This window comes from Scomber japonicus, chromosome 16 (assembly GCF_027409825.1).
Source record: "Scomber japonicus isolate fScoJap1 chromosome 16, fScoJap1.pri, whole genome shotgun sequence".
Taxonomy (NCBI): Eukaryota; Metazoa; Chordata; class Actinopteri; order Scombriformes; family Scombridae; genus Scomber; species Scomber japonicus.
Genome location: NC_070593.1, coordinates 5,949,117 through 5,952,553, shown reverse-complemented (window position 1 = coordinate 5,952,553; position 3,437 = coordinate 5,949,117). Strand labels below are relative to the sequence as shown.

The 3,437-nt window shown below is 38.2% G+C and overlaps 1 protein-coding gene across 1 annotated transcript in view; it reads right to left on the bottom strand.

Moving 5' to 3' along the window:
* rpia (ribose 5-phosphate isomerase A (ribose 5-phosphate epimerase)) overlaps positions 1-3,437 on the bottom strand; it is an 8,580-nt gene extending 5,143 nt beyond the window's left edge. The window contains exons 1-3 of the mRNA XM_053335600.1: positions 3,259-3,437; positions 1,272-1,332; positions 584-639 (exon numbers count right to left, since the gene is read on the bottom strand). Of these exons, the coding sequence (XP_053191575.1) occupies positions 584-639; positions 1,272-1,332; positions 3,259-3,423 (282 nt within the window). The 5' untranslated portion in view covers positions 3,424-3,437. The remainder of the gene's footprint in view (positions 1-583; positions 640-1,271; positions 1,333-3,258) is intronic.

Here is a 3,437-nt window from a genome sequence, read left to right as displayed (position 1 = left end):
CCTCCTGTCGTCCTTCTGGGTCAAATTGACCCCGTCTGTTTTGACTGTTCCTTCTTTCCTCCTTTCCTTCCTTCCATCTGTCCTTCCATCCTCCCTTCCTTCTTTCCTCTGTCCTTCCTTCCTTCCTCCCTCCCTCCCTCATTCTCTCTCTCTTTCCTCCCTTCCTTCTTTCCTCCCTCCCTCCTACCTTCCTTCCTTCTGTCCTTCCTTCTTTCCTCTGTCCTTCCTTCCTCCTTCTCTCTCACTTTCCTCCCTTCCTTCCTTCTTCTGTTTCCTCCCTTCCTTCCTCCCTCCTTTCCATTGTCCTTCCTTCCTCCTTCTCTCTCTCTCTCTCTTTCCTTCCTTCCTTCTTCTGTTTCCTCCCTTCCTTCCTCCCTCCCTCCCTCCCTCCCTTCTTCCATCTTTCCTTCCCTCCTTCTTTCCTCCCTCCCTCCCACCCTCCTTCCTTTCCTTCATTCTTCCTCCTTCCTCCTTTCCTTCATTCTTCCTCCCTCCCTTCCTCCCTTGACTGGAGGACAACAGGAGGGTTAAATCAGATTAAAATCACATTTAAGCGTCTCCAACTAACAACAGTCAAACTAACCTGGAAAGACGTGGGCACACACACGATGTTGAGTTTCTCCTGACGCACTCTCTCCGCTGCAATAAACAACACACATGTCTCATGAGTGCCGTTACATCTCGGCAATAAACACTCAAATGTTGCTGCTCTATTTATTCACTTATTCATTTGTTTGTTTGTTGTAAGAGCAGAAACATGCACTGAACCTCAAAGTCAGAGCTCAATACAAAGCTTTTTGCATCCGATATCTAATACATACACAATAATAATCAATTCATTGATGTTTTCACAATCAAATAGTCCTTTTTGTCTTTTTTTAAAGCAGAATTTCCAGATTTCTTGGTTCCAGCTTCTCAAATTAGAAGATTTGTTGATTTTCTTTGTCATCAATCATTTTAATACTCTTAATATTTCACTGTTTTGAACTGTTTATGAGACAAATTAAGACATTTGAAGCCCTTTATGAGATGTTACAAAGGAGCAATTTCTTATGTTTTATAGACAAATAATGAAGCATCAATTACCTTAACCATTAGTCACAGCCTTATACACACTAAAACAGACTAAATAGATATCAGTAAATGATCTCTGAGCTTCCTTTTGAGAGGTTTGGATAAGTCATTGTCTAAAAAACTGAAGTTAGTCAACAAGGCAATCAACACAAAATACATATAAAAGAGTTATGAGGGGGTATAAGGGTTTTACTCACCTAATCTGTCCACAGCATAGACGATGGTTGACCCGCTGCCCACTCCCACCACCTGGTTGTTCTATGAAAAGACAGAGAGGAACCCAAAATGATGCAACCATGCAACATTTCACACCAGGTTCAAAAAGAGGCTCGGAGCAGGAAGTTGACAGAAGCTGACATTTGTGTAACTGTAAGCTAGGTAGTATTGTACTTTACCTTTTCTTGGTGTTTTTATTCATACATAGTGACATAAGAAAGGGAAACAATCCTAACTATCTTATCATATAATACAAATAGTGAATTATAAGCACTTATCTTAGACAAACAGATAATATATGCTTTACAAGGGGTAGCGTATGTCGGGATGTTTGCTTTGTGGAAACCTTTTCTCTGCTCAAGTAGGTCATTACACAACCTGGAGTTAGTTCAACTTTCTCATTAAGGCAATTACATTTCTGAGATATCACCAGTAGCTGAAATACTACTGAGATATTTTAATGAAGTAAAAGTAGCAATACCATAATGAAAAAAACACTCAATTAAAAAAGTAAAAGTACATAAGTTTTCTCAGCAAAATGTACTTGTAGTCATTATGCAAAATGGTCAAACTTAGTGTTCTCTTTATCATATCTATATATATCATATGAGTATTAAAACAGATTAATTGATGTGTATGTAAGCAGTATTTTAAATATTGTCAAAGTAGAGCTACATTTAAAACCTGATACTGATATATACATAGTTTTTTAACTGATCACATGTTTTACTAGTTACTATAGCTATGTATAATACTTGTAGTGGAGTAAAAAGAAAGATTTCCCTCTTCAATGGGAATATTAAGTAAAGTACAAATGGATAGGCTCGCAATAGTCTTAAATCAACAGCAGTCAGGTGTCCATATGAGCAGTGAAAGAGGTTTTCTTTGCTGTAATCATTCCTCCTGTTCATACTGACTATTAAAAGACCTTTAAATGTGCTTTCAATGAGAGTGATGAAGGACAAAATCCACAGTGTGTCCACATAGTCATTTAAAAGTAAATGTTAAAACTTATATTCAGCTTCATTAGTCTGAGTTAGTCATATCAAATGAATATCTGACACATTTACAGTCTTTTTAGCATCTAATTCCCTCTTAGTGTTTCCCTGTTGAGCTGTGGTGGAAGTATAGTAACAAAAAGAGAGACTTTGGTACTAAAAACACTTTAACGTTGAAACATAGAAAGACTCAATTTGACTCATTTGGACAGCTGAAGCTTCTTATCAGCTTTAGATCAACTTTGAAAAGTGCACTTTTGCACAGTGGGAGGACGACTGTGGATTTTGTCCCTCATCACCTACATTTTAAGTGAAGTGCATTAAAGGATCAGTCAGTATAAACAGGAGGAATCATTACAGCAAGAAAAACATGTTTCAATATTCATTTGAGTACATGACTGATGTTTTAAGACAGACTTGAAAAATTATGAACTTGTCCTTTAAGTGCAGTGTTTGAGTAACTGCACATGTCAGCACTGATCATATCATATACTTATTATAAAATACAAAGATAAGACTCCTGCTGTATTATTTATTATGGCATGAGCATAATAAATGTATTTACAGCAGCAGGCTTTCTAATTTGAGGCTGCACGTTTTAAATCATCCACCACGTTGGTTTATATTTCACTTAAACTGACCTTATTGCAAGCAGCTAACACATGCTGTAACACCACATAAGGTTAGTATATTTAGCACTTTAATACCTGACAAAGTTAACCCGGAACAAGCATGCATAACACTGAGATAAACCCTGTTTAAAGTGTACATGTTAGACAACGTTACAGAGTTGTTGCGTCTGGTTAAACATTAGCTAACTCCGGCTAGCTTACAGTCAAAGAGCATGCAGCAGCTTTTAGGTTAAATAAATAGCTTCAAAATGAGTCTAAAGCCAGCAGCAGACTGTAGACACATGTGGATATAAATTACTATCTAACATTAAAGTGGACACATGTTTATTTTACTGTACCTGGACATGGTTATCCACCGCAGCATAAGCAGCCAGTTTCTTTGCTTCCTCTGCCATGATAGCTGCAGCCTGACTGAGCACACACGTGTGTTTCTGCCTCCAGGATGCTGAGAGAAAACAGGGGGAGACTTTACTGAAGAGGAGGACCCACCCCTGGAGTCTCATGACCCGGCCCCCAC